We start from the raw sequence: 19,260 nt of genomic DNA on the forward strand, positions 1-19,260 counted from the left end.
AGGGTAGCCAAATGGAGATTCTGCAGAAAACAGTTTTAATGATGGCAACAAAAATAATGAAGATTTAAAGCAGTATAAACAACAGCAGATTTTTCTGAAATGTCCTTCCATGATATCATCACAGATAAAGAGTGAGCAGGGAAAATAATTCATTACCTGTACTGGCTCTTACTCTTGCCACAAACTTAAAAAAAAAAAAAAGGGCAAAAAACCACCACATTTCATAAGATCCAGTAACTTCATAATTTAATGTTTACCCCCTAAGTATCATTGTATTTCATAGCTGTTTAGATTCCAATACCAAAACAATGCAAGAAGTTGAAAAAACCTGGGCTTTTCCCCTCAGACAGTTCATCCCCTAAAAGTTTCAGATAATCTTGACATTATTTTTCACTATTCTACATACCTAAAAACAAAGCCAGGGATAATGTACAGAAAATTGCATCTTCCAGTGATTAGAAAGAACAGCAGCACACATGAGGTCTGTTCATAGACTGATGCCATTGTAATACAGGGCTTATTACAGAATATTCTTTTCTCATTTCATAGCTTGTTAGGGGAATTAATCATCCTTTCTCAGTTTCTGTCATCTTTCACTTCCCACAGCTGGCTATCAGTGTCACTAAATTCTCCACTTCAAGTCTTGAAGACAGCATGCAGGGGGAACAGCCACAGCCTAGGTTAGGCACCAGTGATGTGCAGATTTGCACATTAACACAGGCAGGAATTTAATTGCCACCTAAATCAGAGGCCTATACCTATCACACAGACCCTGAGAGAAATGAGCACCCTCACAGGCAAAGAGAATATTTTAGTTGCTTAGAATGCTTAATGCAGATGATATAAATAACTTCACAGAAATGCGGGAAGTTTCATATTTGCCATTTCTTTCAGGTTTTTGTCCATGGACTACAGACTCTAATAAACAAAACAGTCTCAGTGTATGGGACACATAATGATAAACACTTGTGTGAGACATAGAATATTTACTGTACAGGGACGTTCTACTTGCTCTTTGCTCCTGTAGCTTTTACATTCTTCAAAAAGTCACAATAAAAGACCACTCACAGCACTCTTGGACTGCTTGCTTTGGAGAGGAAAAAATGTTTCTAACCTTATGGCAATTATCTATGTCTCAGTACAAAATGCTGCATGAATATTAATGTCTTGTCAGCTCCCAGATGGCTTGCATTTGCCAATGAAATACCACCTTTCTTTGGGCTCTAATGGCCAGTGAGTTTCATGTCCTGTTCCACTTACCAGGCCTGCTCTCTTCTTTCTCTGATTAAGTCCAAATCTCCCTATAAAAACTCTATCACTACACGTATTATCTGAGAGCTCTGGTAAGTACTGCTTTCCTTTCAAGCCTTTAACATCACTCTGGCTTTGGGGTAGACACCCACAAGTTGCACTATCTCCCAAGAGTAGATAAATGTATGTTAGTTTCTATAAGAAAAGTAGGGGGAAGAAAGAAGTCCCAGACACCAAATAGCAGTTTACACATCCTCCTCAGCCACCAAAATATACTATGAGGGAAACAGTCAACACAGACTAGCATATGAGACAGAAAGTAGTTCTGCTGGAATGCAGACTAACTACTGAAAGCATTAATTTTAAAATAAACACAGAATCTGATTTACCAATAGGCAGCTACATTTCACAGTTGAGACAGCCACGATACACAAAGCATCATCATACAATATCACAAAGCATCAGCCCAAACAGAATAACACCATTTCAGAAATCTTCAAGAATCTGCTCTTTTTTGCTTTTCAGCCCTATCTTTTATACCCTTCATTTTACATGCCTTACACCTGTGAGCCCTCTGCACACTTTGTGGTTGGTCAGTGCACCTCAGCACTCCATGTCCCATTACCTTCAATGCTGCTCACCTGTCCTGCACATTGTAGCCCAGTGGGGATGAGGCTCACTGCAGCCCCACTCCCAATTACCACAAACTGTGTGCCTACAACTATACACCTTTTGAATGTGGTCTTACACTTCCTACAGTTTCCTGACTACTCCTGACCACAACATTGTTTGCTATGGTTTCATCAGAGTCTTGTTTGTACTTTTGAAACTTCTCTGTACTATTTCCTAAAGTAATGTATCTTTCTTTCAAAACAATTTACACAAAAAGAATGAGGATAAAGAAGAGCTCCCACAGTGAAGAGAATTATCTCAAAATTACCTTTCCAATAAAATTTGCTCTTGATTGTACCCAGTAAGTAAAACAGAAAATCCCTGTCTCTTTCCATGGGAAAAAAAAATACACTTTTACATATAAAAAGCTTCCTAAATACGAGCAGATGCTTTTCTGTCTACACAACTGCACTGTAATTGTGAAGGCGGGTTCTCTGAATGCGATGAATCATCCATCTTCAGAGCCTGCTTCCTGGCATGCCTCCAGGCACTCATACTGTCAGGACTGTTTGCCAGCAGCACCTAGTTCCACTGCAGCAAGCCCACTCTGGATTATGGGATGTGATGCAACCTAAGCACAGTGACACTACATGAAAGGGATAGATCCATACACGTACTGATCCATGGGGAAAAGAGGGACACAATAGCTGCTAAATCCTTCTTGCCCCAGAGGAGAGGATCCTTTATACTTGGCTCTCAGGACTCTGGTGCAACAGCTGCTTAAAATGCAGAGAAAAGCATGACAGAGAAGCCCCATAAACTCAGAAGGACAGCACCACCAAGCATCCCATGGGGAACAAAAGGCTTCAAAAAGTGAGAGCTAATCAAAGCCTTACCTTCCTTGCACTGTGCACTTCTGCTCCACTCCACTGGGTAAAACAACTGTGAAGTCCACCAGTCTGTTTATCATGTTCTCCTTCATGCTCACTAGGTTCTGATCCGAAATTACAGATGTCTCTGCAGGTGCCTTGGGCTCACTTTGAATTCTACTTGCTGCAGAAGGTTGATTTGGTGGAGGGGGAGCACGAGCTTTCATTCTTTTCCTTGAGAAAGAAAGGTAAGAAGAAAATTAATGATTTCTTCCAAGAAAATCCACACACATTACTAAGAAATATATGTTCATTTGCCCATAATCTCAGACTGTTTTAAAAAGTTCCTTTAATGCAAGTAATTTTTTTCTTCATCATTAACTTTTTCAGTGGAGTTGCACTTTTATTTTTACCTCCTCTCTAAAAATACGCTAATTTTTTAATGATGCACTCACTCCTACTGTTTGCTTTCCATGCCCCAGGGGATGAATCAGTTCCATAATTAGGATATGATATAATCGTTTTTCTGTCGAGTACGAAGCATACTCCTATGAAGTGAGAAACAGAAATGTTGGGTCCAGTCCAGACCTGACTCAAGAAAGAGTTGTATTTACGTACATGAATGTTTCCTCCAAGTCAGAATGGCAGCAGTGGAAGCAGGGTGAGGTTTCATTCAGCTATATTTGGGTTCCACAATATTACTCTACTTGAAACATTGTCTCTTCCTCTGCTCTAAGTTAGTAGTATTAAATCTGGCTCATCATACTTCATAGGGAAGCACCATGAAAAGGTCAACTGTGAATGATATCACTTCTTATCATGTAACACCAAAACTATAGCTCTTTGAAAAGCACCCTGAAAGGAACTCATTCTTCAGTAGCAGGCTATGCACCATGTGTGATATACAGAAAAGCTGCATCACCTTGCACCAAGCAAGCAGCATGCTTTACAGAGATATAAACCCACCACAGACTTGAAGTTTACTTCTTTGGCAAGCTGCCAGACAGATAAGCAACATATGTGCGCTGTTAAACTTCTGAATAGCTGGCCTCATACCAAACACATGTCTAAGAGGATTAACTCTGATGATTAATACTCCAGTGACCTCTTCTGACTAGATTTACGCTTAGTTTAAGTCAGATTTTAGTGTAACAGATGGAAAAAGCAGTAAAATATTTACTCAGAAATTATTGTGGAGGCCTACTGCCTGCATTTTGTTAATCTGCCTGTTTTTAGGGTGCAGGAAGAGATTATGATTCTTCACACGATTTTCGCCCTGCAAACAATATGAACTGAGGTCCAGATAGGAAAAGTACAGAAAAAGCACTCTAATTCTTAAAAGCCGGAAAAGCTTAGTGGTCAAATCAGCCAAGGGCAAAACTGCGTATAGGGGAAAAAAACCCAAAAACCTGAACTGAAATACCAAATCAAACTCTTCTTTAATAAGAGATAACCACTATTCTCACAGATAAAAAGGCTAAACAGAGTTTGGATAATCAGTGTAAGCTCCTGGCAGAATCAAAAAGTAACAGCTTTATCACATTAACAAAAATACCCAAACCAAACCAACCAACCAACCAACCAAAAAGAAAAAAAGTGTTCAGAGGTAATCCAAACCCTCCATACTTTGTAATCAGTATTTGCATTTGACCAACAATCTCTGTGACACGTCTCAACTTGCAAAAATTCTTTACACTTTCTTGAAAATTCTCATTTCAGTGAGACCTCAACAAGGCAGTGGTAAATCAGCGGTAAATCAGCAGTGATGAAGATACTGCCTTTCCTTCCCTGTGGGCATAACAAATAGCATTCTCTTCAGATATGCAGGCAGAGGTAGTGCCTTATTTACTAGTATAGAGAAATTTCTCTTTCATCAGAAATTTTCTTGAACATTCCATTTTTATCCTATATACACTGAGTGAGACATGAAGTCATCAGTCACTAACTTGCAGCTCCTATGCTCCTCCCCGGTGATAAGTTCAGAGCATTGACAAGTAATTAACTAGCTTGGTTCTCCATGAACCAAACTCTTAATTTATTTGTCTATTGAAGAAAAAAAAATATTTTGGATTCATCTTCTCCTCAGGTCCTTTTATATTTAGCTACAGTTGTTATTTGTAAGCAGGTGGTGAGAGACGGGAATTTTGCATACATCCAGACTCATGGCAAGACCGCCTTACAATCATACAGTTTAAGAACTTCACATCGATTTACAAATCATGTAACTCTTGCCTTTCAAAATACCAACTACTTCAACAGAAGTAGCTATAGAGCTACTATAAACTATAACTTGTTTCTTAAAACAAGCTTTTATTTTTTGTTCTTGTGGCTTGTTCTATAATGCAGGAGCTAATTCCAACACATTGCATCTGACAAAGTACCAAAGGAGGTAGAAAGAAAAGAAGCAGGCAAGTGTTCTGAGCCTGGCAGAACTAGTTTTAATTATGATTTACCTCATAAATTCCAGATCTCACAGTGAAAAAAGGTAGAAGAAATAAAGCAATGGTAATAAAATAATAATGAAAATGAAATTAGCTGAGCTGTAGACACTTGAAACTTCAGAGAAAAAGTGAAGAAGGACTGAGTTTTGAAGCTAGTGAAGGAGCTGGAAGTAAATTGGGACTATGCTACACAAGGCGTCTGTTCCCTGGTGATAACATAAACCTGCCTGAGGTTTTCTATGGGAACAGACAAACAAGGTCAGACACCTTAATGAGAGTGTGATTTTTATCTTTTTAATATATTTTAAAAAACTTTTTAAGTACTCCTCAGCCAATTCTGCAGTTACAGACCTTGTATGAAACTGCTTGAGGCTGGGGGTGAGAGTAGGGCAGTGTGCGCAGTGTGTCAGCAAATCAGGCATCACACCAAAAAAAGCATCAGCCATACATTGACCAGCAATACTCACTTTAACTCCACATAACATCTAACAATGCTACTCTTTTTGGCATTATGCAGACAGGGCCTTTCAGATACTACAATCCTCCTTTTCTTTTGTGCAGAAAGGACAGGGCAGGTCTGCTTCCTTCAGGGACATCAGAGAAAGGAAAAGGAAAAACATTCCCACTGCAGTCTCTCTAACCTAGCAACAGTTCAGGTGACCTCATACGAACTTTCCCACAATAGTGATTTACATATTCTCACTGTGACTGCTTGAAATTCCTGGTTTTCAACATTTTCCAAATGACAGATCTCAAACTATTTCAGTGGAAGCAGATCCCTCTGCAGTTCACATCTGTGGAGTGATATGTTGCACAGATTTGCATTTTCTAGCCAACTTTCTGAAACATCTCTGTAGGATAATGTAGCTACATGAATCAGAGACTGAAATCCACAGATCTAGCTCTACCTTGGATCTGACATGAGCAGCTGCTTTTTCTGACATGCTCTAGCAACTGCAGTCAGAAGCTGCCTAGAAGCCTGTTAATACTATTGAATGCGAGTGAGAAAAAGAATTAATCTTTCTTTGTCAGAGCAACAATGGTTATAGAGGACAACACAAAAGCACTCCATAATAAAAGCCTTATTGTGACCCCACAAAAATAATGCACAAAGAAAGTGAGTGATTTAAAAGCCTGTGTTAAGCAAGGGAAGAAAGGGTACTTTCCATGCTATAACCACAACATACTATAAAAAAGTTGCATGCCATTCTTCAGTGTCAGATAAATTCAACCTAAATTTAGTTCAACAGCCATCTTCTCTCCACAAACATGTTTCACTCTGAGATACCTGTTAAGTACCTGCACTCACTACTGAGATACCTGTTAAGATCCTGTACCTGCTCCTCATCTGCAGGAGAAGTTACAAGTGGGAACACTTCAGATCTGGTTTAACTCATGGTTACATGAGTTACATCCTTCCATCCAGTCCTTGAGACTGAGACAGAAAACAAGCAGCTGATTCTAATACACAAATGTACAGTGGCTTTTACTGAGGCTTGAGTTATTTATTTTCACTTAACTGTAAATGGGAAAAAATGCATATAGCTGTGAAATAGCTAGGCAGAATATATAAATCACCTACCAGCACTGTTTTCAGTAAAAGCACAGGTTTCTCAAGATGGAAAAGGAAAAACAAGGAAACTGACCTGTTACGGTTGCAGCTACCACTGACTAATAAGATCAGTGTTTCTTCTTCAGCACAGAAGAAACACAAGAGAAATGAAAAGAAGTTTCATCGGATTATGAACTTCAAGACAAGGTAACACAAGCCCTTTGGACCTATAATTTATTAATATATAACTACCAAGCAACAGAATGTAACCTGGACTTTACAATCCCATCCAAGAAAAACGTGATCTCTCTTTTGAGCAGCAGTGGTCCTGGGACTTCTACACCCAGGGCAAAGCTATGCAGAGACTGCCTTTCTTCAGACAAGGTCTAACACAAACACACACACACACAAAAAGAAAAAAACTGAAAGTGAAAGAGTGAAATGCTACCCATTTCCACCATTCCCAATAAATAATCTTCTCTGCCCTGTAAAACAAAGGCAACTTAACAGGTACAGAACAGACTTCATTCCATGCATGTCAGCAGGACTTTGGCAAGTGCTCCATAATTCACCAGTTTGTAGAATCTGGTCCTTTCTATGCAGTGTCTCTCTCTGACCATTAATTTTAAACAAGCAAGAACAACAAAAAAAGCACAAAAACACACATACACACACACACTGCAAGAAAAAATGAAGAACATAAAGAAAAAAAGGAGAGAAAAGACCCGACCAAGAAACCTTAAAAACCCCACCCAACAAAACCAAGAAAAATCCAATCCAAAACAAAACAAAACAAACACTCAACCGTCCCTTATCATAGCAGAACTACGAGAAATTCATTTTTTATCTAATGGCCAACTAGCACAATGTGGTCAAGTCAATTTGCAGTCTGGTCAAAAGGCTCAAACAGGTGCAAAGGTTTTTCTGTGATAGTTATATACACCCCATCTCATAATTAGGAGAAACAAACCAACATGGGGGTGCTCAGTGATGAGAAAATATAGACACAGCATCTCTTGGACGAAAACCAGGAAACATGGGAATAAGCATTCTTGATTTTCAGGTGATTGGACTCCTACAGCCTTTTGAGGGGAAATCTGTGTATATAGGCAAGAAAAAAAAAATGCAGACGAATATGTTCACTTGCTCCCTTTCCCCTGGCAACTTGCACAGCAAAGTCAGAAGCCCAGCCCTTAGGCACACACCTCATACTCCAAACCACCAAGACACAGCAGCATAGAAGTCATTCATGCTCAGTGATCTAACTTGTGAAGGAGGTATCTTTCAGAAAACACTTACTTTTCATTCTTTGCTAGTTGCTTATGGCAAAGCAAAGAAAACCCAGATCACTGGCTAGGAAAGGGACAACCACTTTATCAGAATAAACAGCATGCTAAGTTTCCTCTTTGTAAGTAAAATCCTTTCAGCTTCTGATGCAGCAGCTCAGAAAAATTGTAACAGACACTACAAGATATAAAGGAAATACAAACAGATCAGCGGCAAGATCAATTCACCTCAACAATTCTGAAAATGGAAACCAAAAGTCAAACAAATCTCAGAGAGATTAAGAACAGACACCAGGAGCATGATAATGTCCGTAACTACTAAAGAGGCACAAATTCATCCAGATGGCCTTACAGCATAAACGAGAACTCCATTCCACTTTGCCATCTATAACACTTAAATTAACCAATTAAATTAAAAGCAATACAAAAATACCAAAGAACATTCTCAAGTTTACTTTGTCTATCATAGGCTAAATATACCAATTCATTACAATTGTGTGCAACACAGGTAATGTAAACCTTTAAATGTCTCATACAGGTTACAGGTCTAAAATGCATTACTATTGTAGTAACCTGTTTCCAATATTATTTTACAATATTTTGGTAAAATTAATAGTATTACACAAATTTCACACTTTCTAAAGATCTTCAGCAGACACTAAGATGGAATGAACTAGATTACTAGTGGATATGGCTCAGGCAACAATGGGGGTTCTCTACTTAATTTTTTTAATAAGTTGCTGCTTTGTTTTAGCAGTTTTTACTCTGAATTCCATGGCTACTATAGTATATAATTATTTTATTCTTTTCTCTTTTCAAACATTTATTGGAATTTCATATTACTTGTAAAAGATCATTCCATTTTTAAGGCAGGATCACAATAACAGACACAATGAAAATTATTTCCTTGTGGGCATGATAAAGTCACCCAAAATAGACAAGAAAAAATAATTTGTTTCTGGCAAAGAAATGAAAGTCATTTAATTATATTTTTGATCTTCCATTTGATTCTACTGATGAGAAACCCTACAGCTTTATGCATTTTAAAAATAAAGTTACTATGCCAGAAGAAAAGAAAAGGAAATAAAGAACAGAAGCAAATAGAATGAGCAGATCTGTAGAAGAGGAAGAAGGGATGGAAGTATACGATCATGGTTGCCCAAGGGTGAAGTTGAAAAAAATAAACAGAAGTCAAGGTGAGATGATACAGTTTAATGGAAGTAGTTCCTAACATCATCTCTCTGATTTAAAATTTTTCACCAACTTCACCAATTAATCATTTCCTGGTCCTGGATGTGACAGTGAATAACTGTTATAAAATTTGCTACCACAGGCGTATCTCTATAAATGACCCATTTCATGAGAGGCTGAAATGTCACAACACACAGCAGAGACCTGGCTACTCTGGTCCTTGTGAAACATTGCATAGCTGCCAAAGAAGAGAAAGCAGGCTTCTGCCCAGCCAGGACTCAGACTCCTGCACTGACAAAAAATAGCTGAACTACTGTGGGCTCACCCTCTGACAGGAAGGCTAAATGATTTGTTAGCCTGTGGCTGGTATCCTCAAATAATTGTGTTTTTATACATCACCCACAATTTTCATTAAGAATCATAGTGTACTATCTTCCAACAAAAGCCTAATTCTCATTCCAGTCACTAAGGCATTCCCTCAAGACCTGTACAGAGCAGCTGACATACCAATTTCTCAACAGCCATTTTTAGGGCCAGAAGAAGCCAGAAGCACTCTAACCTGACCTCCTGTAGTGCATGGGCCAGGCAGTGCTCCCCACTGCTACCTCAGAAAGCCCTCTCAGCATGAAAGCAGGGATGGACCTGTACACGGGTGGGCTTTAACTGATCAAGGAATAACACTGGAGCCTACCAATGCTTTTACACTTAGTAACCACAGCCATGCCAGGGAGCCCAATAGATCTACCTGTATCAGTTCCCAAAACAAAGTAGAAGGCAAGCCCTAAAAAAATTCTTTTAAAAAGCAGCCAAATCCCCAGATTTGGGTACGTGCCCGCTGCAGTTAATGAAAACATTGCCTGAATAAGCACTGTATAATAAGTCTGTATCACTAATAGCTGTATCATAGGACTTTTGAGATACCACCCACACATTCAGTGTGTGGCAAAGACCACACTACAAGTTGGTGCCATGCTGTACAACTCCACTGGGTTGCACATCAGTAAATAGGAATGAAATGGGGGAGCAGTTAACGTTATTTAATTATTTACCTAATCTGCCAAATCACATGCTGAAAAAACCCAGAAGTCTCTGGTGGTTAAAGGCAAGAAAGCACAGGTAAGTTCTATTTCGGAAAGGTAAGATTCTGCAATCTAAAATACAGCAATATCACATCTCTCAGTCAGAGATACACAAATAGTTTTAACTCTTTGGCTTGGGAGATGTGATACAAACAAAATGTCACCAACAATTCATGCTGGAGGATGGGTAAGAAGCTTCACCTTCAAAAAAATGTGATCTGGAAAAGCAAAGTTGAAAAACAGCAGTCTAGGTATGGATGTTGAAGCCTTGCTCTTTTCACAACGGCACTTGCCAGAAGAGAAGCTGCAGATGAACCAAAACATGAATACAGGCAATAAACATTTAGGCTTTAGGACTCAAACATGTTTAACCATCACCACCTCAGCTAAAACTGTCTGCCAATTTCACGCTGACCAAAATCAAAATTGCTGTTAAACTGACTTTCAGAGAAAACAGTAATGCAGTAGTGCAATGCATTCAGTGAACAGTATCCCTACCAGTATTTTTGACATTTTCCTTCATTATCCACAAACTCACAATGTTTTTTCCCCATTTATCAAGTATTGATCTATTAGTCTCATTCCATTCCGAGCAATGATAATACTAAAATAAAGAAAACACTTAAGGAAAACAACACATTGCTTGTGCTCAGCTGAAATATCATCCAGTTCCTTCATCTGTGACTAAATCAGGCTGCTTTGCATGGTATGCTTCAGTGGGAAAAGAGAACTCTATTTTTATGCTATTGATACGTAAGCATAATGGCATTGGTTAGTTAAAAAACCAAACCAAACAAACAAAATGCCAAAGCCATCCATGCTAACATCCTAAATGCACTTAAGAGAGAAAACCAGAGTACTGATGCTTACACTGTAAAATGCCAAAGCTGTGTTAGCAGAGGACTCTGTTCTATTCTCTGCACTCTCAAATCATCACTGAGCTGTTAAAGACACTCAGTTAAACCGATAGCAGGCTACAACCATGCAGACAAGCCACTTGCACACTGAATTCTCTGCAGAGGGCAAATGCTATGGCTGAAGTGTGAAAAACATAAGGTTAAAATCTCTTGCAAGACAACTAATGAGATTTGTCAGCATTATTAATGAGCTTATAGTCAGGTTCATGTTGGTTAACTGGACCCTTACTAACCATGCTCACCTGTGGAAAACACTGTCATGAGACAAAGCAAGAGTATTTCCAAGCATGCTGGAAGCACTGCCAGCCTTCTGCATGTTGTGGGCAAATGGGGATCATTCAGATGCACTCACTCTGCTACCTGTCAGCTGTGGTTTTGTGAGGATGCCACAACTCCATGACAAGCTCTCTAGGTCTGGAAAGGTACTTTGCCAGTTCTAATAGGCTTTATTAACATACAATAGTCTTTATCATGTTTTTTAACAGTGAATCATGTCAGCAATGAGCAGATGATTTGTTTCTAGAGGGGTCAAAAGGCTAAAGGTATGGTTTCTCAAGCCTGAGGCTATCTCAGAAACACTTGTACTGCATGCTATCCCTGAAGTGATAGATGTTGTTCAGATTTCAGGGTGGTTGTCCTTTCTTAATCTCTTATCAACAATCACCTTCAATAAAAGTTTATTGCTTAGCAACACTGATTTATAAACTCTCCTGTAGTGACTTGCACTTTCAACTAACATGCAAATTCAAGGTGCATTTGCACTGTATTGTTGAGCAAAGGTATCCCAGCTTGCATTCTATTTTTGTACCCACAGACTTTTAACCTCACTACCACTTACTGAGAATCACTCTCTAGAGGCCTGAAGACCATAAATTAGTGCTCCTTGCAGTAAAGTGCTTGCCTTATTCCCACAGAAGATGGAATAGTTTTGAAAGCATCAAGGAAAAACAATATATATGGTTAATGAAATTCTGATGTGATTTACTGTGCTGGCTAATTCCTAAGTTTTATAATATGCTTGGAAGCCAGTGAGCAATTCAGTGAAAACCACTAACTAATTACTACAGAATATTATTCATAGTAATACCTTTTTCAACTAGAAACAGCCTTAAAAGAGTGTCCATCTGAGGTGCAGATGGGGAAGAATTATTTAGCATGATTACCTGCTTAAATAGGTACATGTGTGGTGAACACTAACACCTGCTACAGTGAGCTGACAGATCATCATGCCTCATCCAGGGACAACGCTCTAGGAATACACCACTGAAGCTCATTTCATCTATTCACCCTGACACAAACAGATCCTACAAAAACAGGCAGACAATGGTCATTAAGGGAGAATTTTCAGAATTACACCAATGTTATTCCACCTGCCTCCACTCAACTGTCTGCAAATGGTGACAAGATCACAGATACTTCAGAAAACCTTGACATACCAAAGAAAAGGACACAGACAAAAAGTTAAAGGCTCTAACCAGAGTAAAGAGGAGGCATCCTTGCCCAGTTCCAAAGCACCCCTTGGACCCAAAAGGCTTCTCAAAACATTAGAAACATGTACTTCTAGGCAGGAATTAAATTCATAAATAGCAACTCCCCCAATGTCTTTACAGGCTGCTGGAAGGTATCTCTGCTTCTGAAACCTGGTAAGATTCTTCAGCTACAAGGATCTGGGCAGGAGAGACACAAAACACAGCAGGCCGGACTACAAAAGCCATTTATTTTCCAGCTGCACTGCACTCCCCTAAAAGGGGAAGACCCTCTGCGCTTCCTCTCAAGTTCACTTCCCTTAGAGAAGCATTTGTGATCTTATCATGGCTGACCTTACATCAAATTTCCTGGGGCAGAGAAGGGAAAGCTTTGTCCAAGTCCAGTGCCCATGTTCCCCGTACATTCAAAAGTCTACATCTGCTGAAATATTGGAAGATAAACAAGAAGACAACTTACTTTGGATTTCCTGATCTAAAAGACAAAATGCATTAATCTACCCAATTTTTTTTCATCTACAGTTATTCTGTAAATTCTAACTGTAGAAAACTACATGACAAACAAGAATCCAGCACCTGAACTACAGGGCTGATAAACTTCTCTTTGGAGCTAGAAAAAAATCCCATAAAAGATCTAACAATGCATTTTTTTGTGAGATATAGTTTACATTCAATCACAAAGAAAAAGAATCAGAAGAGCCAGAACATTCCTTACCCTCCCTAATCACCTTAATTTGCATTTATAATTCAGTCTGAATACATACTCTATCACACAGCAAGGAATAACTTACAGCAGTATATTAAATGAAGGTTATTGAGGCAAAAATGTAGTATCAATGAGATAAAGAAATATCCAATTTTGACACAATAGTCTAAACTCTTGTCAGACCTTGTACTTCTCAGATGCCACATGTGCTTTTATGAGGAAATCTCACAGCTTCAGCTGACTTTCTGTTTATCTTTCTGGTGCTGATTTGCTTAATTAAATTTCTTATTAGAACCACAAGTATTTTGCTTTCATTTTCTATGATATTCTCTTCTTTCGAAATGACACAGGAATCAAGTACTTCTTGATTTAAACTAAAATTCAAGTATTTTGGTTTATTAAAAGCAAATCATAAAATTAAGTAAGAAACCCCACTTAAACTCTAGTATGAAGGTGGGAACCTACATTAATATAGAAACCAGAAAGTCTGACCAAAAAGAATACTGCAGATGTTAGCACATAAATACACTTACAACACCAAACAGGAGGACTCTGAAGTGTGATCGTGATTTATCAAGTAAGAAAAAAAGTGCTTTAATGATTTTTATATGCCAGCAAACCCCATTTTTTTTAGTTTGTTTCCATTTAAAATTCTGTTTAATGTATCCTGTAGGCATACACGTTACTTAATGGATTTTAAATCTCTCAAAACCGAAAATGATGTAGGCCTCATGCAGTGCAAACTAGAGCACATTATGAAGAAAATCTTGATAAATCAGGCATTTCAACACACCCAGACAGTATTAAATGAGAGAGGAAGGAGCCAAATACCCTCCCTCTTTATCACACACATTCAAATCAGGGACGATTATTGTGTGCATTTTACTGATGTACGGCACTGGCTCAGGACACAGGAAACAGGCAGGAGTCAGGACCATTATGGACTTTACAGAGTAAAACCAAGACTTTTTCTGTCAGCAGCCTGGAATCCAGAGGAATGGTGTTACATGTTATCCATGAGAAAACACCACCAAGAAACTGAAGGCATCTGCTGCTGAGGAGCTTTAAATGCTGCTCAAGAGATAACTGTATGCAAACATGCTTGAGGCTGCCCTGTAACTACTGATGGGGCATCACAGCAGTGATTGCAAGATTTTGTAGACATGTCTGAGCCAGCTGCACACTCAGCAGAGCCTACAGCACACACACAGGAAGAAACAGATATATTAGACTACCTTATAACACAAACTGCCACAGTTATACTAGAAGTGGCAAGAGGCACAAATACTTCAAATGCAAGCAACAAAAAATGGTGATTTAGGGCTGGAATTTTAACCAAGAGACTTCCATCTCCTTGTCAAAAACAAAGAAACAGCAGCATTAATGGCATCCAATTTCCTCCAGGTTCCTTGTCTTGTCTGAACTACTTTTCATATCAAAAAGGGTGACAAGTCTCACAAGTTCTTTTCAGTGCTGGAGCACTTAATGACTCTCTTCAGCTCTGGACCTTATCCTGCAGCTGTCACCCCACTGGTTACAAGGTGGTTACAAGGCCTCCTCTCACTACCAGCCACCAACTTTCCAGACACTTATGAAAAGCTAGTACATTAGCTTATCTTTCTCTCTTGTCAGTTAAACTGAAACCAAACTAACCAGTGAAAAAACCAATATTTTTTTAAAAAATACAGGCAAAGAGGATAATGAAATAAACTTCATCTTTTATTTAGGACTGCATGGCCACACAAGCTGTTGGCACGCTCTGCTGAAATAAGGGTGTCTGTCCCATCTGAAAGCCCCTACCTCATAACAGTGAATGAAAGCACGAGTTAGGAAGTGTTTGACTACAGAGTTTCCTCCTCACAACTGATGAAAACCAGAACAAAGATATCCTGGACTCAGTTAAGTCAGTAGGACTTCTGCCGCTGATGTTGCAGAAAGCCAAGTTTTCATTCTGGCAGAAGCTCAGCAGAGCTCAGTTTCACCTCTGTGCTGACAGCCCCACTTGCTGGCTCCCCCAGTGAGGATGCAACTTCCAGGTACCAGGAGAACGTGGAGCATCAGCAGCATGGCACTTAGAGAAGCCTGGGGAAGTGGAGAGCAACTGCATGGTACTGCCCTGGGCATCCAACCTGCTGCCTTTAGCTATGCAAAGGCACAGTTCTCTTAGATGCTCTTACTACATCTTACAGAAAACCAGAAGAACACAACTAAGGCATTAAAAAATAAAAAGGGGAGAGAGGAAAGGAAAATCAATTAAAAAAGCAAGCAAAGCTATCTTCATGTGTTACCACCCTGACTTTTTACCATTTCCGATTCTAAAATGAGTCAGAGAGGTCAAGGAAATCTGAGGACACCAGATAAAGTCAGACCTGCCACACCACAATTTCTCTGGTCACCTCCTCTGAAATAGGAAGGCCAGTGGCATAGTGACAATTGGTGAAATTACCAGCATAGAGAGAGCACTCCCTGAGCCAGCACCTAACAGTTGCTCACTTGACACATGTTGGCACTCTGCTTCCCAAAGAGACATGAGAGCACTCGACTGCTAGCAAGCAGACCTAGCATCCCCTCTTGCTTATTTGACTTCCCAGACAGGAGAATCCTGAATGCAGCTTGCAGAGCCATGTTCCTCCAAATAAATCTCTTCTGAGCCCAACATAAACTGCAAAGCAACAAGCAAAGCAACAATGTAGAAGAAACCTGGAATTACATCTACCAAAACAAAAGTGAAGGGGCTTGTTTCCCTTGTGCTCTAATTCTAGCCCTGAAGAAACAACAGTGGTGCAATCCAAGTTATTCCTGCAAGCTCAACTGATCCCTGTACTTCAGGATAAATGCTGCTGAATTAGCATGGGCTACTCACAACAGTGTGGGAAGGAAGGGTGCACTCTCCTGACAGGAACACAAAAGCATTTCCATGGCCACAGCTGCTGCACATCAGAATTGACAAAAGCACAGGCCTGCTTCACACCTTCACATGACACACAGCATGTAAAGGCTGTTCTCCACTTACCCAAATGCGTATCATGCATACATATCTGATGTAGAAAGAATGCTATCAGGCTATATGCTATCATTTCTGCTTCTGAGGCAGTAATGTATGAAAAGTAGGACTAAACAACATACAAATTATATTCACTGTTTAGATTCAGCTGCTTCTGCACAGCATTGCTTTATCTTCTATCAACTTTCTCTACAACAATACTAACACAGGCACAAGTAGATCCTGTTGATCACTCCTTGTTGCTCTACAAAAGGATGCCACCAAATGCTGACTTGAAAGCAAGTACATTTCCAGCTCAGATTGCAGTTGCCCCAGGCCTCCTAGCAAGCTAAATTCAATCTCACAGCATCTGGGAACAGATGAGCCAGCAGAAGATGAACGATTTTCGGAAACAGCTTGACCAAAAGTTTTTTTTCCCCATCCTGAATAGGGAGTGACAAAATTATATGACAGAAATATTCCCATGCAATAATGGAAGACATCAGAGATTGTAACCAATTGTGAATCATCACTACCCATGTTCAGAGCCAGAGAAACAGACATGGATGCATTCATGCACCCAGACATGTAGGCATTTGTGCACCATGGTCTTAAGCTGCATCAGGGGAAGTTCAGGCTACACATTAGAAAAAAATTCTTCATAGGAAGAGAAGCCCTTTCCAATTACTGAGCATTTTAGAATGGGCTGCCCAGGGAGGTGGTGGAGTCACCATCCCTGGAGGTGTTTAAAAAAAGACTGGATATGGCACTCAGTGCCATGGTTTAGTTGATAAGGTGGTGTCAGGCCTTAGGTTGGACTTGATGATCTCTAAGGTATTTTCCAGCCTAGCTCATTCTGTGATTCTGATGGTATCATTTGTTGGCTATAATGTAAATATCACATTATCACAAGAGGATGCACTAGATTTGACAGAGCAGTTGATCTGTTACGTCCAGAAGCACAGTAACAGAGTACACTGAAGGTTTTGCCTGGCATGCAAGTGTCAAAAATCATGTTCACTGATATAAAAAATCACATATCCTTTGTGCTTATTATGAAGCAGCAAATGAATGCCCAGAAGCAGATGCCTCCTGACATATGCTTGACATCAGCAGCAAAAAGTCCACCTTGAGTGAATCAAACACTTCCATGTACTGAAGCCATGCATACAGGCATTAGCTAAAGTACTACTTGCACACAGCCCCATTTCCTTGTTAATATCTGAAGACTTATTAATGCATCAACCTTATACAAAGTATCCTGGCCATGCTGTTGTTAAAAGCAAGCTATGCTTTATCACATGTCCTTGACCACAGGATTAGGTCCAGAAAGACAGGCTAGGAAGAGTGAGAATTTCATTTCACTACTGCTTTTCTCTCAAAGCAAATAATGACTTAAAAGTTTAATCTTTGACAGAATGAATACCTGGCATGTTGATAATCTTGGCAAATGACAGCTAAATTAAACATATATGAATGGTATCACATAACAAGTTTAACTGCTTATTTTTAAACTTGAAAGAGTCTGGACAATTGAAAATATCTGGGTTGGGCTTATGAATTCCACACACCCTTTTTTTTGTGCACTCAGTCTGCATAGCTGGTAGAAGTAGGTGGCATGAAATGATGAAAAGAAATCTGAAGATTCAGAAGAAATTTGAAACAGAAACAAAAAAAAGCCAAAGGAAAAAAGGAAAAACTTCCTATACAAGCAATATTAATGAGAAAATAAAATGTAGCATAATATTGCTTTTCATTTCTGCTGCAGAGTAGTATGGAACAGCCTTAGGACAGAGAAAAAAACCCTTTACATATGATATTAATATTGAAGAATTAGTGGTAGCATAAATAGAAAAAACACATAATAAAAATTAAATAGCCTAACCCTAACCTCACTCAACTGTTTCTCCCTTGATTCAGCAAACTTAAGCCCACAAAGAATTGCTGTCAAGTAGACAAGCAATGTGGTTTGTTGCATTTCATTATGTGTGTATACAAAAGCAAATTTTTGTCAATCCCTAAACATCTTCATTGTTGACAGAAGAAACAAGTGATATTAAAAGAAGTCTTATTCTGACTTCATTGGTGTTAACAAGCAACTTTTACAAGTAATTATTTCTATCACTTTGCAGTCTCTTCTTCAGGTAGTCTGAAGAAAAACCACAGACATACAGAGCCCAAATACAGCTATGTACCTCCAAGTATTTTCCTAAACAGTCTCTTGATATAAACTGGGGAAGGGGGGAGGGAGATGAGGCAAGAGAAAGACTATTTAAAGGACAGGTTTACAGGTTTGCAGCACATCTAACAAAAGAGGTGGATGTTCCTCCCAGTGCCCAACTGGCAGCTGCCAGTTGGGTTCATCCCAGTCCTGTACAGGGGCTCAGTCATGCCCTGCTGTGGAGCCAGCTGGAAAGGCTGTGTCACGCCTCACTGGGGCTGCCCCACCACCCTGCCAGTGATGCACAATACAGGTAAAAATCAAAAACACCAGCAGAAGTGGAGATGCTGAGAACTTCACATTTGACTTCTCCACTTCAGGAACACTGCCTGGGAATCCACAGCTGAGGCACAAGGAAGGTTCCATTGATTCCTCTGCTGCAGGCAGATCTGTCTACAACCCAGACAGATCCTTCCACCTCTTCAAGCTCATCCAGTTTGTCCCTCTCTGGCAATGTGCATACTACAGCAAAGTGCTCAGACACCACGGAAGAGGAGAAGTGTCTTGACAACATGCCCAGTGACCTGAGCTGTCCAAGACCCAAAATGACTTAAGCATCAGGCTGAGTGCAAGAAGCCTTGTGTGAGAAAAGACAGCCTCTACAGAAGAACACCAACTAACAGGGTGTGGAAGCCAACACTGGCAGATCTCACTAAACTCCAAGTTCA

General features: G+C 39.6%; 1 protein-coding gene across 10 annotated transcripts in view; it reads right to left on the bottom strand.

The window, feature by feature from the left end:
• The window catches only part of COBL (cordon-bleu WH2 repeat protein), a 157,581-nt gene that overhangs the window by 111,527 nt on the left and 26,794 nt on the right, over window positions 1-19,260 (bottom strand). For all 10 annotated transcript variants that reach the window (XM_077182679.1, XM_077182673.1, XM_054647821.2 and 7 more), the window contains exon 3: window positions 2,760-2,966. In XM_077182679.1, coding sequence (XP_077038794.1) covers window positions 2,760-2,966 — 207 coding nt within the window. The remainder of the gene's footprint in view (window positions 1-2,759; window positions 2,967-19,260) is intronic.

The sequence above is a fragment of the Agelaius phoeniceus genome, chromosome 1 (assembly GCF_051311805.1).
Source record: "Agelaius phoeniceus isolate bAgePho1 chromosome 1, bAgePho1.hap1, whole genome shotgun sequence".
Lineage (NCBI taxonomy): Eukaryota > Metazoa > Chordata > Aves > Passeriformes > Icteridae > Agelaius > Agelaius phoeniceus.